This window comes from Pteropus vampyrus, unplaced genomic scaffold, assembly GCF_000151845.1.
Source record: "Pteropus vampyrus isolate Shadow unplaced genomic scaffold, Pvam_2.0 Scaffold9, whole genome shotgun sequence".
Classification (NCBI taxonomy): Eukaryota; Metazoa; Chordata; class Mammalia; order Chiroptera; family Pteropodidae; genus Pteropus; species Pteropus vampyrus.
In genome coordinates, this window is record NW_011888790.1 from 939,154 (window position 1) to 958,773 (window position 19,620).

Below are 19,620 nucleotides of genomic sequence, written 5' to 3' on the forward strand. Positions count from 1 at the left end.
CATATACTGATCTCAGATTACTTTTCTAGTTCCTCTTGCAGGAATGGTCTTCGCCATTCTTGGTGGTCTCCAAATATTCTGCCTTATTAGCACCCCTCTTCCATTCTTCTAGGCTTACCTGAACCATGGCCTCCTTATAATAAGGCTTTCTTTTGCTCATTTAGTGATCATTCTTTTCTCTTCGTAGATGATCTGTTGTTAAATGAATGTCCGATCTGCTGGTACTAGTGATACCGTGGTCAGTACAGTCCTCCTTAATGAGCTTACTGCCTACCATTTACTCTTTCTGGTGCTCACTTAAATGCACCTAACTATGGAAGGTAGTATGTAATGTTCGGCCAGTGCCTAGCACAGTCTCTAGCCTACTCGTTCATAGTCTCAAATGTTGAATTGGAAGTACTTTTTTATAATCGAATAAATATTGAATTCCTTAAGGGGTAACAACTGCTATCTGTAGCTTTGATTTTTGTTTCTTCCTCAAAATTTAGTCTTTCTCAAAATTTAATTTTCTCAGCATTAACTTAGACAGTATTGCCATCAGCAAAGAGTATGTTTTTCCTCTGACCGCTTGAATTTCATAGCATTAGCGGTAATACCATATTTTCACTAGTTACTCATTTGAGTAATGTCAGTAAGTTATCTCTAGACTTTATCAAATTGTCCAGAAGAGAAAGTTCTTAATTTGTATTATGTGTAGATTTATGAAATACATGAAATGTTTTATATCTGTTAAATATCTGTTGAATTTTACAAAAGAGTGGCTAGCACTCGGTAACTCAGAGTCATTCTTCAAGTAAAAGGTGATATCTTCAAACATTAGTACTAATTGTACAAATACTTTATTTGTAGGTGTTCTTCCAGAGAGCAAAGCCCTAAGGACTGGATCTCCCTGTGCCTACTTCATGATCTGGATTCATGATCAGGAATTCCAGTTAATAATTTGTAAAGAAGCAATTTTTGTGTGCCATTCATTCATATTGGTCTTTTTAACTTTGCTTTGAGCTTATTGCAGTGTATGTATTGGGATTTTTCTGTAAAATAGGTGTAATTTTCCCTAAATACAGGTATGTGACGACAAAAGTTGCTTGCATGCCAATTCAAATTGTTCTATATAAAAATGCTGTTAGAAGATACAGCAGAGTTATTCTAGTACTTTTTTTTTCACTTGAAACTTTAAGTCCTTTATAAAGACCATAGCAGGAAAACAGTGTACTTTTTTTTAATTGCTGAATATAAAATGTTTAAGAAATTAAATTTTCTTTTATGTGTGCAGACTCAAAGTATGGGGGGAATACAACAGATTAAAACTAATTTTTTGTAGATAGCCATTACATTTCTTTAAACTGTTTCGATGCCAATATGTATTCTACAAAAGAGAATGGTTTCATAAATTAACTGATTTAAGAGTAGGTGCCGGTGTTATACCTTTTTTTATAAAAAATAAAATAAAATAAATTTTACATAGTGAATCTACCAAGTCTTTTTTGGATTATTATAAATACTGTAGCCTTATTTTCTCATCTCCCTGATTTCCCATTTAAAGGACTGTAGATATAAGCTTACGGGTGATTTATTTTATTTTATTTTATTTTATTATGCTCCTAAAAGGTTACATGCAACTTAGTTCATAGAATCTTTTAAAAATGCCCTAGAAAAAGCCTGTGTGAATCTGTTGATAGAATTAAAAATCCTTTTTTTTCTCTCTCTCTCTCTTTTATTGGGTCTACTAAGTATATACCTATGCAGTATATACCATGCAGTATATACCTATATATTAATGACACTAATAAGTAGTTGCTGCCCATTTAGTTCCTGGAACTACCCTCCCCTGTCTTCTCTCATTTTTATTCATGACTATGCAAAAAAGCAAGAAGAAAAACAATAGTATCAGTAGTAGCACTGGAAAATTAAGAAAGGGACAAAACCGAGTAGCAGAATTACTATATTCATTTAAATTTAAATTCTAAAAGTCTAAGTAAGGTTTTAGGAGAAGGATGGTTCTTTTTTTTTTTTTTTAAACCTTTTGCCTCTATGGTCCCTAGGGATTTTATGGATGGCCTTTAGTGGTCTATAAATTCCCTAAAATTGTATTCTAAATGAGTGAAATCTGAGTGTTTTGGTTGATAAGCTCCCGATACTATGGGAGAGATAATTGCACCTATTGCAATAGTACTAATTGTTCAAAGTATACTAATGAGTAGCATAGCACAGTGGTTAGGGTACAGGCTCCAGATCCAGATTAAGTAGATTCAAATAACAGTTCTGCCACTAACTGGTTTTAGAACCTTGAGCAAATTAAATAACCTCCCTGCACAGTTTCCCTATCTGCAAAATGGGAGAAATAATGGTAGCTATCTCAGAACTAAGAATTTAATAAACATAAAAAGAGCTTATAGTACCTGCACATGAAGGCTTGATACTAGCTTTGGTTATTGTACTATTCCAAATATGTAAAGGTGATACCTCCTCCCTCCTCCCTTCCCCCTGGCTCTTTAAAGCCTTTCAAAAGATTCAAATGTGTTCATAGCTTAAGGGAAATCAAAACATGGGAATTAAGAGTCTAATCAAAATTAAATTTCATGTTATATAATCATATATAATAATTCCTATCTTCATTCCCTGAAGTTGCCAAGAGCACTTCACATAATACCACAGCAATTAGGAAACTTCCATAATCAATCACCTTATTTGTATTATAGTTTCCAAAAGAAAACACCCAAATAATTGTTCGAAGGGTGAATCTGTTAACAAGTGACATAACATTGAGGCAAAGACTTAGAGATTTGTGTGACTGAACTATGGAACCACAAGGGTTTTATGATGCCTGGTTTAGTTCTATGCCTAAGTTTAAGTGGTAAAATAAATGATAACTAATTGATTCACAAGCAGCTTGACCTTTAAGAAGACACTGGTATTCAATGTGTATCAATTATTATGTGGTAAATATGTGAATTGAGACCTTGGACTCAGCTAATCACTTCTTCCATTTAACTTTGAGCTGTGGGTTTTACTGCTATAAGGAACTTTGACAGGTCCTCTTGGTATTAGAAATGGGGGAACAGAAACTGGAATTGTAAGCAGTGAATAGATTTCTTTGTTGTTAGAATGATTCCATCACTTAAAACATTGTTTAAAAGTCTAATAAAGTAACTGCCTTTTGTAACAATGCATTGCAGTGGCCTTTGTTACCTTTATCATACCTACAACAGACTTAGGTAAACAAAAAACGACTACCAAAATCTTGTTTAAAGTTCAGTATTTGGCAGGGAGAGCTGGAACTGTAACCCCAGGTCTGTTCCATTCAAAAGCCTCTGCTCTCAACCACTCTGCCATGGTTTCCCATTTCACTGCCGGTGGCTGTAGTTGTCATTTGGGAAGAACTCTCTCCCTCCTCTTCTCAGAAATTTAGCCCTAGATCTGCAGAAGTCTCTGCGGCCCCTTACGCTGGGAAGGTTGCAGTGCTGTCAGTGGGCAGAAGGGATCACCCCTCTAGGGAACAGCTGCCTGAGGTCTTGGTAACACGAATGTTGCTGGACCTGATTTTAAGTCCTTAAGCTCTCCACAATTGCCATTTCCCCCAAATGCTGTTTAAAAGGAAATTAAGTGAGCTTATTTACATTAAGATCTACACGGCTGAATTATTCAGAGGCGATTACCTGTCCCACTGCAGCCAGCGAGGTCTTTAAATATCTATCCCTTCAGACTATAATATTCCCTCAGTGATAGACCCTCACGTGCCCAGAAGTCTGTACGCCTGTTATTTGAATGTTTGTAATCACGAGTTCCGAGTTTGTCTTCCCCACCATCACCACACTCCGCACTCAACCTTTGGCTCTCCCGGACCGGGCGGGATTTGCAGTTGTGGCAATCAGAATCATTGTGCTCACTGCGCAGGGCTCCCTAGTTTCACCCTCATAGTAAGGAGAAAGCAGGCAAGGGGTGCGGACCGAGTCGGCCTCTAGACCCTTCCCAACCTCTCCGTCGCTCGCTGGGGGAGCCCGCCGCAGCGGAACCCGAGGCCGTGGCCGGACCCGCACCCGCCGGCGTGCGCACGCGCACCCCCTCGCGCCGGCCGTCGGTCACGTGGCTCTGACCAGGACTCGCGAAGCCGGAAGTGCCCTGAGGTGCACGGAGGCCGCGGGAGCCCGCTGGCGGTGGCGCCGCGGAGATCGGGCGCGGTGAGTGGGGTAGACGCGAGCAGAGGGACCGGAGCCGCGCGGGGCAGGGGCAGCCGAGCCCGGTACGGGCCCGCGCGGAGCGCTGCCGCCCCCTGCGGGAAACTGGGATGCTGAGTCAGAGCGGGGGTTGGGGGGGGGCGGTGGGCGACCCGAGAAGCCCCGCACAACCCGAGGCCGAGCCCTTGCCGGACCCTGGCTGAGTGGACACCGCTGCTGGTGTCTGGGGCAGCCGGAACCCGGTGGAATGCTCGCGAGGGCTCTGTCCCCAACACCTCGACTCCCGGCCCTCTGACCGGGGCCCTCCCAGGTCTAGCGACGTTGGAGACGAAGAAAGAAGACGTATTCGTGACCGAGTCTGGGCCCTGGCCGCCCCGAAGCGGCGCGATGCCCCTTTACTTTGGAGTTAGGCTGGCCACATTCTATCCCTTTCCGCGCGTTGACGAGATCGGCAGTTTTTAATGGGTTACTCTTTTTCAGACGATTAAAAAGAGACGTTTCATTAAGGTTTTAGTGATAACAAGCGGGGGTTGACTCACCGAAAGCTAGAAGCTGAAGACGTCTTTAGTATACGTGCATATAACGCAAGTTCCCAAACGTGTCCTTTGGGGAAATGGCTTATAGGCTTGTTTCCCAGTCTGCTTCCCAGCTATTTTGAGTAGGTGGCTTCAAACCATGTTCAACCCAGTAATTGTCAAACGCATAAGCAGAGACTGACCTTTTTCACTCTAGAACGCTGAATATATGTTTAACAAATGAATCACCTAGTAGTGGGATTTGAAAGTATTGAAACTTAGTGTATTTGCCGTCTCACTAAACCTGTTTTCATCTTGTGGACAAATAGTATCTTTCATTCTGGACAGTATAGGGAATTACACTTAAGGCAGGGTCACCAGTAACATACTTGTTGAGTGCCTGCCTATGTTGTGTCAAAATTTTGGGAAAATTTATATAGCAAGCACCTTGTGGATGTGTTGAGTAATATTTTAACATGCTGTTATTGTGGGGTTATTGGAAGATAGTTTCGAAAGACACTAACCCTTGATCAGTGTGAAACTGTAGTTTTATATCTGCCTATAGAGAGAGAGCAGGTGTTTTAGCTGATAAATGTATTTTATAGTATCCACTACCTACGCATACGTACCTAGTGGATACTATTTACCATTCGCATTTATCCCAAACAGCAGTTAACAGTAATCAGGGAAGGTTTTTCATTATTGAAAAATATTTGACAATATTGTTGAAAAGATATTTGAGAAATTTATAATTGTTACCTCAGTAGCTGACAAACGTGTTGCTTATTTCCGATAAATTGCTGTATGTGACATTCCTTATCTGAATTAGATGGCTGGTAAAATTATATAAGTATATCTTAGTATATCAGAAATTGCTGAAATTTAGACCCCTGGCCATTCTTTAAGTTCCTCATCCTTCTTGGAATATTAGCAGTTATTAATTCATCACTGAATACCTAGTATGTTCTAACTTACTGCGAAGGAATATTAAGATCTGTTTTGATTTGACATTATAGCAGGTTTAAGGTGGCTCAGTGAGACTAGTGTTTATGCTGTTTAGCATACCTCATTTTTATTAAAAATAGAGAACTCAAATATTTTTAATATTTTTATAGTTATATAGCTTTTCAGTATTAAAGAACAGTATTAAAAAGAGGTGGTGCTTTTTTTTAATATTTAAAGGGGATGATGCTTTTTCTTTTATTAGACTCTATTTTTTAGAGCAGTTTTAGGTTCACAGAAAAATTGAGCTGAAGAAACAGATTTTCCATATACCTCCTGAGCCCCCGAACATGAGTAGGCTCCCCTTGCTTATTTTTTAAGACTTGGTAATATATACTTGGTTTGTCTATATTTATATACTTGGAGGTTGGAGAAACAGTCCTTAATTTCCAAAGAGTTAGTAACTTTTCAGGAATAATAATTTTTACACCTTTCCATTATGATTATCTGGCTCTGTAGACAAATTTTAAGTTATGGAAGTGTCATGCACTGGCAACAGTTGTTTTCATTAGCATTGCCCTGCCCTTGAAGGAAACAAAAGTAATTTTTTACTGTATTTCTATTATATTTTACATTATTACTTTATTTTGAAGTATATTTTCAAAATATATTTCAAATATAATTCATTGCTGATTAATCTTTCAAAACATTTGAAGAAGTGGCCAATATCACTCTTGACAAAGACAAAATTGACAAAGACAAAATTAGAAGGGATTTTTTTTCAGCCTTTTGATAAGTGAATTAAATTGAGAATATAAGATGTCACTGGTTAATGTTTTTTCAGAGCCCACACAGCATTTTAGCCTTTATAAATCTGGTAACTTAGATTTTTACATTGAACTGTTTATATACTTCAGTTTAGCTATAAATAATGGGTAATCTTACTTGAGACTAAAAATAGACATTTGTCTTAAATGTCTTAGTTTCTTAAAACAAACATGCAAATTTTTTTTTTCTCCTAGTATATATAACAAGGGAATCGCCTGACCAAGCCGAGATGCAGAGCACTTCTAATCATCTGTGGCTTTTATCTGATATTTTAGGCCAAGGAGCTACTGCAAATGTCTTTCGTGGAAGACATAAGGTTGGTCACAGAAAACTGAAAGCTTCTATCATTTTATATGTACTTTTCTGAGAAGTACACTGGTACTAAAATGTGAAACTTGGTATCTTTGATAGTACTGTCTAAAGAGAATACCTGTGTTTGTGGTTATTTTAAGGCATAGCTTATGTCAGAGGCAGTGATATCTACTCAGTGGTGGCAGAGGTTATGTGTTGGGAAGCAGAGAAAAACAGGAGGTTCGTTGAAAAAGGGGACTTGGGAAGATGTGTTGTGCCTTTTGATTCTTTACCCAAACTAGCCCTCCTATGGTAGTGAGTGATCTCACTAACAAAAGTTCGGTGATAGTGATTTGGTGGGGCTGGTGGGGGGAGGAGTAGGAGGAGGAGGCAAATGTGTAGTTTGGAGGGGAACCCATACACGGTTCTGATGTGCTGTACTAAGGCTTCATGCCACAAGTAACACAGCATTGTACAGGATAGATTGGAATAAAATTAGATGATCTCAGGTTTAAAAAGCTCTATCTTTATATGAGGTAATCCGAACTTGTTATTGGAAGTGAGAATAAAATAAAAGGGCTGATGTTGGAGGCACTTCAAGAACCCAAAAGATTTTGTGTCAGATTCTATACTGGAGGATAAAATTAAAGATAATTAAAACAATTTAACATGAAGACATTTAAGATTACTAAAGTTTCTATTCTGGTAAGGAAGCTAGAAAAATAATGGAGTAAAAAAATATCCTTTTATAATGCAAATAACCATCCACTAATTTTTCAGCACTATGAATTTATTTTGAGTAAATGATATTTAGAGCCTGCTAAATTCTTTTTTTCAGAAACAGGGACTCTAAATGTTTTAATAAGGAGTTTCTTCATATTTTCCTGTAGCCTTGAGATTACCAGTCAGTTCAGTCAGTGACAGTGAGATAAGCATTTGTAGGGGAGTGGCTATTTCCTCTCCTGGGGAGAGAATTGACTTAAAACAAGCCTTTATGGTTCATAGAGAATGAATCAGAAGTGTAATACAAATATTTTTAACTTTTTTTCTCTCCGATTCCAGAATTGTCCACATGTTCTGGGTCAAGTCCATTGTGATCAACTTTGGATGATCTTGTCCTAAAAATTGTTTTTGTTTTGTGCCCTGTACCAAGAAGAGAAGACAGGTGGTGGCACAGGATTTAAGTGAAATAAGTTATACTTGTTTCAGTTAAAGTCACAGAACCTGTCAACAACGTTAAATGATTTAATGTATATATGTACACATAGAACTCTAAATATTTAGGTATGTTTTAACTTAGGGATAGTGAATGCTAAATGTGCAGTTGAATAAAGGGAAAATGGTATGTTCCTACACGTATCCCAGTAATGTCACAGGTATGATGTAGACTACAAAAGTTTGGAAAATACTGGCCTTGATCACAGTAGCCTTGATCATGGTTGTGCAGTGCAACCATAACATTGTATTATGTTCCCTGCTCACACCTCTGTTAGGATTCTCCTGATTTTAGACTAAGTTTGAGACACGTATCCTCAAGAAAAATCTCTCAGTTGGGTGATATAGATTTGGCAGTGTCCTTATCCTGGCCGAACAAATGGGAAAACAGTACATTGAACCTGTCGTTCAGTGTTCAATTTTCATATTGTCTGAAAATGGTCAGTGGCCCTTTTCCTCTGGAAAGAATATATGTGTGTATTTGGTGCGAGGGGAGGCGGGGAATGAGGAAAGAGTGATCACATCATATAGATGATGGTCTCTGAATAGGGTCTTGAAGAGCGAGATTGCGAAGTAGTTAAATGGTTTAAGAAAAATATCATGAGTTTCTGGGGTGAGGGGAGGATGGTGATGGCTATAAGAGGAGACTCTGTGGAAAGCTGGGCAGAGGGCTTCAAAGCAGAAACAGCACGGTGACCCTGACAGAGAGCCATGAAATATCTTTAGGAAGCAGGTTCTTGAACCCCAAGATCAAAGAGGAAATGATCTTTTCACTTGCTCCAGGGAAGTTCAACCTTGGATTATGAGAAAAACAAGATTAAACTCAAAGAATCTGGACTGACCACGGAGGAGAGGCTTGTAGACTAGAGTGAGTGGAAGGAAGTGGGAGGGTCTGGAAGAGAGCCTTAAAGTAAGGTTAATGTGAAGAACTTAAGAATGGGATGTTTACCTGAACTTCAGCATCTGTTTTGTGCCTCTAAGATTCCCTCTCAACTAGAGCTGTGCATTGTAATTCTGTGTATGATCTACAGTGTGTCATGAGAGAGAGGGGTGCTGCAGGTATAGCAGAATGAAAAAGAAATGCCTTCGATACTCTAGAAATGGTCTGTGGACATCAGTCTGCCCTAATCATCTAGGCGAAGTTGCTGCGACTTGCCCAGGACAGTGGTGCCATCCAACGACGAGAGTCTACTTTAACCTTACTCTTGAGCTCCTACTTCTGTACACACATATACACTGTACACACATATACACAGACACATTATTGCAACTAGGGAATATTTCTTAAAAGTTAATTGTATATCTTTGAGATTCTTACTAAAAATTTCATGTGGAATGTAGTTTTCAATTTCTCTTTATCTGTTTTGATTAATTTAAATTTATTAGGCCCTGAAGAAACTCTTATAGATTTCACTTTCTGTTTCTCATCTAAAATATACTTTCACATTTGCTACTATTAACAGAGCTCTTCTGACTTGTAAATGCCTATCTTTGCCACTTGTATCATAGTGGAAGCTTTATAATATGAAAGAAAATAGTTTTTTCTATATTCCAAAGCATACAATTCAAAAGGAGTATTGAACAGTTGATTGATTTATTTTAGCTTTAAAAAAAGTCAGGAACTCTAGTACAAATTACCTATGCTTAAAATATTTGGGGCGTTCTGTAAGAAAGATAAATTGCTATAGCTAGTTCTAGTAGTACCTTTTAACCTTCTGTATATTATAGATAAATAAAACCTTTCTCTCTCTTATTTTTTTAGAAAACTGGTGACTTATTTGCTATCAAAGTATTTAATAACATAAGCTTCCTTCGTCCAGTAGATGTTCAAATGAGAGAATTTGAAGTGTTAAAAAAACTCAATCACAAAAATATTGTCAAATTATTTGCAATTGAGGAGGAGGTAAGTAGACAAGTTTCAATTAATCTTGTCATGTTTGTTGTAGTTATTACAGTTCAGGAGAAGTAATTTTAAAAAATGCTTTATAAATAACGAGTTTTAAAAAATGGCGAAATTTAGAGCTCATACAACCAAATAATCTATTCTTAAAGATTCTTGAATAGCTATAACAATGGAAATACAGTATCATGGAATTAGAAAATGGTAAAATGAAAAATAAAAGAGAGCTGACTTAAGATAGATGCCATTTTTATTTATTTTGAGCCCTCTTTTTTAATGTAACAAAGTTATAAATTCCATTTTCAGTACAGTTTTAGGTAAAATCATATATCACAAGCCTTAGTATGTAATATTTTTATTATAATTTAGTTCCAAAACATTTAATATCCATTATGATGGGTTTATGTATTTTTAAATTTCCAAGCATGGTGTTCTTCTAGTTCCATTTCTGTTATTAATATCTAACAATTGCACTGTGGTCAGAGACTGTGGTATATTTAATAACAACTTCTGAAATTTGTTGAAGCTTGTTTTATACACTACAAAATTATAGGCAGTTTTATAAGTGTTCTGTACACTTATTTGAAAAGAATTTGAATTCTGTAACTGCTGGGTGTAGTGTTCCATACATGCTTAATGGATCAAACTTGTTTTATTCAAATCCGTTGTATCCTCACTGTCTTTTTTTTTGGTCTGCTTAATTTATCAATTACAGAGATAATTGTGTTAAAAATCTTTCAGTTTGATGGTAGATTGTGAATTTCTCTTTGTAATTCTGTCATTTTTGTTTCATATATTTTAAGGTTATATTATATGAATATACAGAGCTTGACTTTTCATATCTCCCTGGCAAATTGAAACTTTCAGCCACACATTAAGGGTCTCATCATTAGCTTAAAAAAATAAAAAATAAATAAAAAAGTATAGAATATAGTTACCAGTATTACTTTAAAAAAACAAATGAAGTTAAATTGACATAATTATTAAAGGCGCAAGGAGAAAGTGAAATAATCGAAAGAAGACTTTGTTAAAGAATAAAAATCTTAGGAACCCAGAGATTAATATATAAAGTCCAGTTGTAAAAGATAGTATTGACTTTTGGAGGAAATGGTGAAAATAAGATTGTCATTAGATAATTATCTAGAAATAATGGAAATAGAAATCTATGTTAATCCCTTTACATGGGTAATCAGTAATATCACACCTTTTGAAAAACAATTTGGCAGTTTTTACTTTTTATAATAGGGATTTTATATTTAGTGATTACTTAAGATGTATTTAGAAATGTGAATTATAATTTTATGCACAAAGGTGTTCATTGCTGCCCTGTTTTAAAGAATAGTTAAATAAGTTAGAATGTGTAATGGATAGTTACCTGGAGTTAGCTACCCTTGAGGTTAAGAGCACAGCCTTCCAGAATGTCAAGTTTGTTCAAGACTACTGACAGTAGCTCAGAGAGAACAATCGCCGTGAAACTGTGCTCATTTATACAAAAGGTGCAAGTTTAGGAGTACCAAGGGCCATCTGCACTTCTGGCTGGCTACAAATTGGGGGCTTTGCATGATTACCCTCAGATTTGTTAATTTGCTAGAATGTTGAATGACTCACAGAACTCAGTGAAGCACCATACTTGAAATTACAGTTTTATTATAGCAAAAAGAGACAAATTAGGATAAGCCAAAAGAAGAGACCCCATAGGGCAGAATGTCAGAAGGTTCAAAACATGAATCTCCCTTGTCCTCAGGGACACGTAACCTTCCTGACACAGGATATTGCCAACCTTGGAAGCTCACCTAAGCCTTTGGTGTTGAGAGTTTTTATTGGGGCTCAATCACATACTGCCCGTATGGCTGACCTTTAGTCTCCAGCCTTTCCCAGAGGTTCGGGCTAATACCTTTAGTCTCCATTTACTCTAGAAGTTGGAACAAATCTTCATGTCCTAAAACCCCATCATAAATCACATTGTTAAGCTGTCATGTGACTAAAGTCTCCAGACAAAGACACTTCTAGTAGACAGGACATTCCTAAAGCCTAGTGATCACCTCCCAGTAGCCACAGGCAAAAGCCAAACCTTTCTATGGATAAAATTAATCCTTTACTACACAGTGGTTAACAGTAATAAAAGGAGATATTTACCAAAAATTAATCATATGGGAACATGCTTATATATAATGTTATGTGAGAAAATCAGGATTAAAAATATATATATGCAATATGATATACAGATAGATACCTATAATGCGATTTGATATATAGAAAAAAGACTGAAAGAAAGTATACCAAAATATTAGCATAATTATCTCGGAGATGGAACTTTGGGTCGTTCCCAAATTTTCCACCATCAACATATTTCATTATTTAAAAACAAGATTTAAAAAAAAAAAATTTTTTATAACTGCACGATAGTAGAGAAATTCAAAATATTTTATAAAAGCGTTTTGGGGCCATTGTATAAAAGGAAGAATGGATAAAAAGTTAGAGATGAACACTGGACTTTAAAACACATATTTATATTTTCAGGTTTCTGAAATGGCAAATGTCGTATAATCAATATGTATATCAAATTTGGTAATATTTCTTTTCATCTATAAAGCTGTTATTAAATTGACATATCTTATAATCAAATGTACATTAAAATCAAGGTTTAAAACAAATCAGCCGCTCAGATGCAAATGAGCAGACTAGAACTTTACTGTGAGAGGGACCACTCAGCTGTTTGGCACCTCTTTGTTTTTAAGGCTGGAACTCTATTTCTTGAAGTAAAAATACTCTTTGTGAGAAAAACTTCAAGTGTTTTAAGAGATTTGTTAGAAGAGCTAATGTCCTAAAGGTACTATTAGGTATTAGAAATTAAAAATAATTTTTAAAGAGCCATTATAACATTGTAACAATGATTTTTGAGTTCAGATTTAGCCAGGTTTCACTGTGGTTTGACTGTCTTCAAATGTAAATCCAATTTTAATAGGAATTTAGAAGCTGTTAATTCTTATATGTGTGCAGTCAACAATTTAACAAATCCCAGGTAAAGTAATTCAAAGTGCCTTCGTTGTTGTAGCAAATCCTATATTTAAATGAAGTCAGATAAATAATGGCATATAAAAACTTATTTTTTATATTGAGTCCCAATCACTGATTTTTTTTTTTTTAGACAACAACAAGACATAAAGTCCTTATTATGGAATTTTGTCCATGTGGGAGTTTATACACTGTTTTAGAAGAGCCATCTAATGCCTATGGACTACCAGAGTCTGAATTTTTAATTGTTTTGCGAGATGTGGGTATGTTTGTTTATTTATATGATTTTATGTTTATGTATATATGTAATGACATAAGAATTTTTAAATAAATTTTTTACATTCAAAATCAGCTTTATGCAATACTTTCTTAGATATGATGCCAAAAGCATGGTACAAAAGGAAAAATTAGATAAATTGGACTTCATTAACATAAAAAACTTTTGCATTTCAAAGGACAACATCAAGTGAAAAGACAACCCATAGAATGAGAGAAAATATTTGCAAATCATATATCTGATAAGGAATTTTTATTCTGACAACTCAACAGAAAAAGACAAATAATCCAGTTTTAAAAATGGGCAAATTATTTGATAGACATCTCTCTAGAGTAGATATACAACAAGCACATAAAAAGATGCTCAAGATATTTAGGCATTAGGGAAATGAAAATCAAAAACCCCAAAGAGATAGCACTTTATACCCACTATGATGGCTAAAATCAAAAAGACAAAAAAGTTTTGCTAAGGATGTGGAGAAATTGGGACCCTCATACTGTAGGTGGGATTGTAAAATGATATAGCCACTTGGGAAAATAGTCTGGCAGTTCCTCAAAGGTTAAACATAGAATTAACATATGACTTAGCAATTCCATTACTAGGTATTTACCTAAAAGAATTAAAAACTTTCCTCACAAAAACTTATACACCAATATTCATAATAGCCAAAAAATGGAAACAGCCCGAGTGTCCGTCAACTGATAAATAAACAAAATGTATATCTATACAATAGAATATTATTTAATCATAAAAGGAAAAATAGTGATACATGCTGTAATATGGAGGCACCTCGAAAAATTATGCTAAGAAGCCAGACACAGTAGGGTACAGTATTTATATGATTTTACCTATATAAAATGTCCAGAATAGCAAGTCCACAGAGACAAAGGAGATGAATGGTTGCCAGGGGCTTGAGGGGAGGGCAGAGTTGAGGAGTGACTGCTAATGGTTTGGGGATTTCTTTCTGACATTAGGAAAATGTTGTGAAATTAGTGATGATGGTTACACACTCTGTGACTGTAACTATATTAAAAACTACTGAATTGTATACTTTAAAAGGATGAATTTTATGATATGTGACTTTCATCTCAATAAAGCTATTATTTTTTAAAAAAAGAATATGGCAACCAAAGGGAATTCTATCTTGGAAAAAATGATTAAGGAATGGGAAAAGTCTAGTGATGAAGAAGGTATAAGGTTAGTGGGAATTCTTGAACTTGACACTGGAAGCAGTATGGAGACCATTTAGGTGAGGATGAAATGAGAAACAATATACTGCAGGCAGCCTCTTTAGTCAGGTAGAAGTTATAGATAATTGCAGACTACTCAAGAGTACTGGTAGCCTTAAGTTTTCATAATTAAGTGTTGACACCCCTAAACTTATTTTCATATGTTACATTTGAACATTCATCTATCAGCTGTCAAGCAAATGTTTCAAACTATCACTCAGTGAAACTACTTATCAGTTAACCAAAACAGCTTCATTTCAGCCACCTTCACTCATTAAAAAAAAAAAGGAAAATGGCCTTTTTAGAAAAGCATATAAGAAATATATTTTTATGGAAACAAGTCTGACACATCTTTCTGTTACCTTTTTATTACTTTATGTATTGAGTCCAGTTTACTTTTTTGTAGGATATTTTCCCCCAAGGTAAATATGAAACTGTGGTGAAAGATTGATATCTTTCTTGGGAATCTATTCATAAGTTCAGGCAGATTGCCCACATGTATGTAACCAAAAGTATTTCAGGAAGTCATATGTTTAAGACCATTTTGTATTTAAGAGAAATTGGACTCTTTAAATCAAATTGACCTTATTCAAAAACTCCTTATGACTCGAACATGATATACAAAATATAATTACTACCTATTCTTTGATTAAAATGACTTTAGACCAATTTATTGAAAAACATATTGAGTAAATATTGAATGAATTATATCGATGAATTTGACACACAGATACACACAAAGATACCTACATTATGATTTCCTTTGTTTTATATTCCTTGTCCAAGTGGGTGGAATGAATCATCTCCGAGAGAACGGCATAGTGCATCGTGATATCAAGCCAGGAAATATCATGCGTGTTATAGGGGAAGATGGACAGTCTGTTTACAAACTCACAGATTTTGGTGCAGCTAGAGAATTAGAAGATGATGAGCAGTTCGTTTCTCTGTATGGCACAGAAGAATATTTGGTAAGTCATCCATCACTAATATTATTTAAAGAAGCTGAATATATTGTAAATATGGGTAACTGGTAAACCAAGTAACTGTTCAGTGTGTTATGTAACTTTTATGATGAAGATGAAATTTTCTGTTTTAATGAATATGATGTGTGATAAGGAATTAGAAATGTTTTTAAGGATGCTGTTATTTTTCTGTTAAAAATTCTTACAAGTTTTCTGACACTCTTAAATTCTTTAATTTTATCAATGCTGTAGATCTGTATTAAAAGAAAAAGCTGTCCGTTTACTCCGGAAGCCTCTAGGCTTTCCTTTTTGTTTACTCCGGAAGCCTCTAGACTTCCATTTTTGGATCAAAGTAGCTAATATATTACAAGCTTGTTATAATAGTTTTCCCTATGGAGCAAAATTCATTATAATTCTGAAGCAGAAGGTTCTATTCAGGGAGGTCAGTTATTGAAAGACAGAAAAGATCATTGTTAGAAACGAAAAACGAAATGCCTTGAAAAGATCTAACTGAAATGTTAGAAAGCTAGAAAAGCTCTGTGGTTGAAATGGTGTATGTAGGTTTGTTTGTGGGAAGTTAGTAAACATTTGAAACACTTAAGAAAATAGATTTACAAGTAAGTACCTTTAACATGTAATCAGAAAGTAATTATAATATATAGCTATCAGTAATTGTTCATGGCTCTGGGTTTTGTCTTAAAAGTCTTAGATTCTGTGACTTTTGTTCCAATTAGATTCTGCCATTGTAATCTGATAAGATGAATAAAATCTAGCCGACCCTGTAGCTTTTCTCAGATTATTCTGAGTCTGGCATGGATTAAAGTGTCTTAAATTGTTTTCCTGTCAATATATAACCCCAAATTAATCTGTAGTTATATTCAAGAATCTTTTAATAGGAGTACCTAAAATGGATTACATTTATTTATCCAACAAATATTTATGGAGTGCCTACTATATTCCAGGCACTGTTCTAGCCACTGAGACTTCAATAGTGAACCCAATGTACATGTTTCCTCTTCTTATGGAACCCACATTCTAGTGGAGAAAATTGATGGTTAATAAGTAAACAAGTAAATTCAGATGATTGAAATGTTGGGAAGACAATAAAGTAAGATAAAGAGTGACTAGCAGAAGAAAGATAGCTAAGGAAAGCCTTCTTTCAAACCTAAGTGAACTGACACTCAAATAATAAAAAGAAGCAAGCCATGCAAAGATTTGGTGGAAGAGAATTACAGGTAGAGGGAACAGCAACTGTGAAGGCCTAGAAATAAGAGTGACCATGTTTGAAAAACAGAAGAGATGGTAGTTTGGCTGTCATTTAGTGAGTGAAGGGGCAGGTGGTAGAAGTTGGAGAAGTGTGCAGAGGACAGCCAGATCACACAGGCCAGTGGTTGCAACCCTGTATGATCACTCCCCTTTTTTTATAATGTTTTATAACATTCCTTTCAGTATCTTGAAATGAAATTATTAGATAATATAATCAACTTGCATACCTAATTAAAAGAATAGCATAATATCTTAATAATAATATAAAGGAAAATATTTATAACAAAATCATAGGTATTATGTAGAAGTTTAGGAACCACTTCAATGGCAAACGTTATCAGAAGCTTGCATCTATACATAATATCACTTTCAATGCAAGTACAGTGATAACTTGCGTGTTGTATTAGTGAGTCACACATTACAAGTGGTGGTGGTGTCACTGACATGATTTTCCAAAGCAGTTGAATAATTCTTGGTTGTTTCTAATTAACGTGGCTTTACAGATAGCTGCATTCTTATAGCTACAAAAATACTTTAGGTGTATATAAAATGGAGTTAGATCATTGTAAACAGACTTCTCACTTGCACAAATATCAAGCAGGATATTCAGAAGTCGTACAGGATATGAGAAGCTTATTTTTCAGAACTGTCCCATATTTAGCAGGATGTCTTTAGTCTCTGCTTACTAAATACCAGTAGCCCTTCCCAGTTACTGCAATGACGAGACCATTGATCCTGTGCCAACTTTCATGAAGTTGATCCCCCATTACCAACTATTAATCTTTCATATATCCTCCTAAGATCACAGTTTAGCTTTTGCTTCTAACAGCCTTAACATAGGAAGAACAAAACATTAAATAGAGAATCTCCCAAGTCCATGCTGTACTCTAGGCTGAAATTTTACTCTAATCTTTTTCCTACTTCAGATGATGCCCAGTGCTGTTTTCATATGCAGTGCACCAGAAGTTATCAGATGAGTTAAACAATAGCCTGAAGCTTAGCAATCTAGAAATCTAGAAATCATTTAAATCACATTTAAATGAAAACTTTTCTCGTTTTGGAATTCCCGGGCTAGATGTTAAATCTTCTCCCCTTTGTGTGTTAACATCCAAAGAAAACACCAACATTCTTTCTTCTGCCATTGTTAATATGGTATCTTAATTATATAATCTGAGAACTTTGCAGTAGCTTCATCCTTATGCTCCTATTCCAGATGCAGAGGCCCAGGCCCAGTAATAGCAAGCCCTAGACAAGCACAAGTAGTACATTAAGGAGAGAGCCAGTGGGCACACAGATGTCAGACCAGCATGTGTCAAGCCACTATCAGTCATTCATTCCCTCGGGAATACCTTCCAATTGTACCAGTTAGATAGTATTGTACCTTTTGAGGTACAATATCTCCTAGAATTTCTGTATCTTCTCTTCCTAGGTTGGTGGCCTTACGTTTTGGAAGATATCAGGCATGTTCTGTCACTCTTGGCCTAGTCACAGTACCATTTATACACTAAGTACCAGCTGTCAGGTCAAAGGTCTGGCTAGCACTTCTTTGGACAATAGTTACTTTATGTGCTGTGCCACAGAACCAGCGAAACCACTTAGATGCCAAGTATCTGGTAGACATATGTTTGGACACTCACTTCCAACGCCTCATGCTTATCACCTCTTCTGATTTCTCATTAAAATGTATTTCCTAAGAGTCCCACTCCACGCCCCCCCCCCCAAATTCAGAGATTATGGCCCTTTGGGTATCAGATTCATAGATTGCATCATCTTTTAGAAGCATCCTCCCAGCAGTGTTACATGCATTGATTCCCAGTATCTCGGGCACAGCCAAATAATAGTGTCATAAGGCATTGTTTTCATTTGGGATCATTGGGTAATGACTCCTCTTTTGTCCAGAGTATACTCTTGTAGCTTTACCTTCCAAGAATTATCAGGTTCCAGTCCATAACTTCCATAAAGGCAAATGTCCAAAGGCTAATAAGCATGTTTGACTGACCCTTGGTTGTTCTCTGCAGAGCTGAATGTCCAGCAGAATCTGTCTGGATCTGTAAGCTCATAACAATGTCCTATAAGACCCATTTGTTCTCTGCAACTGTAGCATAGTGTCTTCTGTGCTTAAAGGACATGTGTTCAACACCAGACCAGCTACTTGTCTGGGTTGCTAGATCTCCAATGAATCCTAGCAGGCTAGTCTTCTGAGTTAAGCAACTGGATAGATGGTGGTACTATTTACTTAGAAGATAAACATTGGAAGGAAATAAGTTTGAATGGGGAGACCAAGAATCTATTTGAATATGTTAGATTTGAGCTACCTTTTAGACATTCAAGAAAACAGTAGGTTATATGAATCTAGAGCTCAAGGCAGGAGATAGTTTGGGGACTTAAAGAATATACATAATTTTTAATGCCATAGACCTGAGTGGGAGATGAGGAAATAAGGCAGTTCTAAGTGTAGACAGCTGTTTTGTAAAGCTGTGCTATAATGGGAAGCAGAAGGGGTTATGGTGTCAAATTGGGCAGGGGGGAGGTTGTTTTGTTTTTTCAAATGGGAGATCCTGAAGTATGTGTGTAAGCTGAAAGAAATAATCCAACAGAGAGGGGGAAATTGACGTGTAGAATAAAAGGGGCAATTGTAGGAAATGATTTCTGGAATTGGTGAGACAATATCATGGGCTTCACCACACAGCTGGAAAAGGCTACTTTGATTAGAGCAGTTCCATTGTAACTAGAAAGTAGGCCTAGAGTCTGGACACAAATTCAGGTAGGTTAGTGTTTGATAAAAGGTATAAGCAAGAGTTTATTTCATTACTTCCATTTCTTCAAAGTATAAAGTCAGGTCATCAAAACTGAGGGTCAGACGAGGTGGTGTTGGAGGTTTGAGGAGAGAGAGACATGAAATAGTCTCCTCAGATTGGGAAAGTTAAATTATCAGGAAAATATGATAGAATTTCCACGTATTATTGAATACCTATTTTGTAGTATTCACATAGAACACAAATTAG

General features: G+C 36.1%; 1 protein-coding gene across 2 annotated transcripts in view; it reads left to right on the forward strand.

Annotated features, from left to right (window-relative positions):
* Positions 1-4,055: 4,055 nt before the first annotated feature.
* Positions 4,056-19,620, forward strand: part of TBK1 (TANK binding kinase 1) — a 37,677-nt gene continuing 22,112 nt past the window's right edge. The window contains exons 1-5 of one of the 2 annotated variants that reach the window (XM_011373650.2): positions 4,056-4,178; positions 6,655-6,776; positions 9,729-9,869; positions 13,015-13,144; positions 15,174-15,355. In XM_011373650.2, the coding sequence (XP_011371952.1) occupies positions 6,690-6,776; positions 9,729-9,869; positions 13,015-13,144; positions 15,174-15,355 (540 nt within the window). In that variant the 5' untranslated portion in view covers positions 4,056-4,178; positions 6,655-6,689. Of the gene's footprint in view, positions 4,179-6,654; positions 6,777-9,728; positions 9,870-13,014; positions 13,145-15,173; positions 15,356-19,620 lie in introns of those variants that run through there. The other variant, XM_023520546.1, reaches the window with a different exon arrangement.